Source organism: Cucurbita moschata, unplaced genomic scaffold (assembly GCF_002738365.1).
Source record: "Cucurbita moschata cultivar Rifu unplaced genomic scaffold, Cmos_1.0 Cmo_Scf00005, whole genome shotgun sequence".
Lineage (NCBI taxonomy): Eukaryota > Viridiplantae > Streptophyta > Magnoliopsida > Cucurbitales > Cucurbitaceae > Cucurbita > Cucurbita moschata.
Window position 1 is genome coordinate 784,630 of NW_019268521.1, and position 2,208 is coordinate 786,837.

The 2,208-nt window shown below is 35.2% G+C and overlaps 1 protein-coding gene across 3 annotated transcripts in view; it reads left to right on the forward strand.

The window, feature by feature from the left end:
- Positions 1–1,501: 1,501 nt before the first annotated feature.
- Positions 1,502–2,208, forward strand: part of LOC111443330 (PH, RCC1 and FYVE domains-containing protein 1-like) — an 8,647-nt gene continuing 7,940 nt past the window's right edge. For 2 of the 3 annotated variants that reach the window (XR_002710477.1, XM_023081104.1), the window contains exon 1: positions 1,502–2,007. Coding sequence is in view for 2 of the 3 variants with exons in the window: in XM_023081104.1 (XP_022936872.1) it covers positions 1,936–2,007 (72 nt within the window). In the remaining variant the exon portion in view is untranslated. The remainder of the gene's footprint in view (positions 2,008–2,208) is intronic. The other variant, XM_023081105.1, reaches the window with a different exon arrangement.

Below are 2,208 nucleotides of genomic sequence, written 5' to 3' on the forward strand. Positions count from 1 at the left end.
GACTCGATTTTCACGGTCACGTCGTTCCCTTATGCTAATTAAGTTATTTTTTTTTGTTAAATTTTTCTCACGAGCGTTGATGAATCACGAGTTTTAAGACATGTTATGTAATTGACGAATTAAAAAACTAAATTTTAAAAGAAATTAGTAGAAGGGAAATTTAGAAATTGTAATAAAATATTAAAATAAAATAATATTTATATTTGTTTGGGATTTGGGGTTTGGTGAGGGAGGCAAGTTGGTGAGATAGTTTCATTGGTGAAGGATTTTATGCAATGTGGACCCAAATAATATAAATTTATTATTATTATTTTTTTAATTCTATTTAGCTCGATACGGTCGTAAATTTGAGAGATTGAGCATGGAGTGTCACGGTTTTGAATCTCGAAATAAAGTTTTTGATATATTGAATTTTGAAAAAGTATATTCTCCTTTAATAATTTATATTTGAAAAAAAATGTTATAATTATTTCTTTTAGTTGAAAAACAATTTCTATAATACATTCATGAATTCTGGGAATATCTCATAATTAAATTTTAAAAGGAAATTAATTAACCTCGTTTGACTATGCACAATGGTATGATATTGTCCATTTTGAGCATAAGCTCTCGTGACTTTATTTGAACTTTCACACAACAATGAAGATAGTATTATTTCATTATAAACCCATGATCATTCCTTAAATTAGCCGACGTGGGACTTTCATTAAAATATGGAAACATTCCCCTAGCAGTCGTGTTTTAAAGCCTAGAGGGGAAGCCTGAAAGGAAAAGCCCAAAAATGATAATATCTGCTAGCGGTGGATCTGAGCCCTTACAAATGGTATTAGAGCTAGACACTGGACGATGTGCCAACCTTCTCGCTGTTCCCCGAACGGTGTGCCAGTAAGAACGAGTGGATTTGGGGGCGATCCCACATCGAATAGAGGAAGGAAAGAGTGCCAGCGAGAACGCTGGGCCCCGAAGGGAGGTGGATTGTGATGTCCCACATTAGTTGGAGAGGAGAACAAACCACCATTTATAAGGACGTGGAAACCTTCCCTTACGCGTTTTAAAGCTTTGAGGGGAAGCCCGAAAGAAAAAACCCAAAAAAAATAATATCTACCCCCGTGAATCAGGGCTTATACATAATGCACTTTTTCCAAAATAATATGATGAATACATATTATTTGGGGGGCCCACATTGCATAAAATCCTACACCAATGGAACTCGTCTCACCAACGTGCCTCCCTCCCCCAAACCTAAATATTATTATTTATTTATATTTTGTCATTTAATCTATTTATAATTATTATATTATATTCAAATATTTATTTTATTTTATTCCGAAAATAAAAAACAATTTCCATCATATTTGATTTGGAAATGTTTTCATGTTTCCTTTTTCCGCTCCCAGTCGATTCTAAAGCAACAAAAAATAATTAAAAAAAAAAAAAAACTTTAATTTAATTTAATATTTTTTTAATATATCAATTTTGTTTTCGTCTTGCTTATGTACTTTTTTTTTTCTTTCCTTTTTGACAAACTTCGGACTCTCTCTCTCTCTCTCTCTCTCTCCTCCGTTTCTGAACTCCGTCGTCGGCACGTTTTCCGTCGAGTAGTCCTCTTTTTACCCTATCATTGCGGCGGCTTGTCGTTGTTCTCCTCTGTTTTTCGGAAGAATCTCTGTTTCTTTGCCGGAGAGTTGGAGTAGAGGCACTGTGGTTTGGCTTTTACTTGGAGTGGAGGTGCTGTGGTTTTGCTATTGCAGGTGGTTGATAGATCTGGAAGCTTTGGAGGAAGGGAGAAATGGTGTTTTGCTTGAGTGAGATGGTTTGGTGTGTGTTGTGATCGAGATGTTCGTGTATGGATGAGGTAGACGGCGTAGATGATGACCGGAGCTCAGGCTACTTTTCGGCGAGGGTGGTGGCTGTTCGGTGAATCTCTCACATGGAATGGCAGATCCTGTTAGCTACGGGAATGCTAATCGTAACACCGAGCAGGTCTCGACTCCGAACTCCTCTGTGGTACAGCTTTGAATTCGACTTTTTTGTTCTCTTTTTTAATCTTGCTGGTGTACTGTTCCAAGTATAGGGGAATTTTGGTTTTGTAACTGATGTTTTTTGTTGATTATTTGAACTGTACCGCGTTACTACTAGATTTTTTTTTTTTTTTTTTTTTTTTTTTTTTTTTTTTTTTTTTTTTTTTTTTTTTTTTTTTTTTTTTTT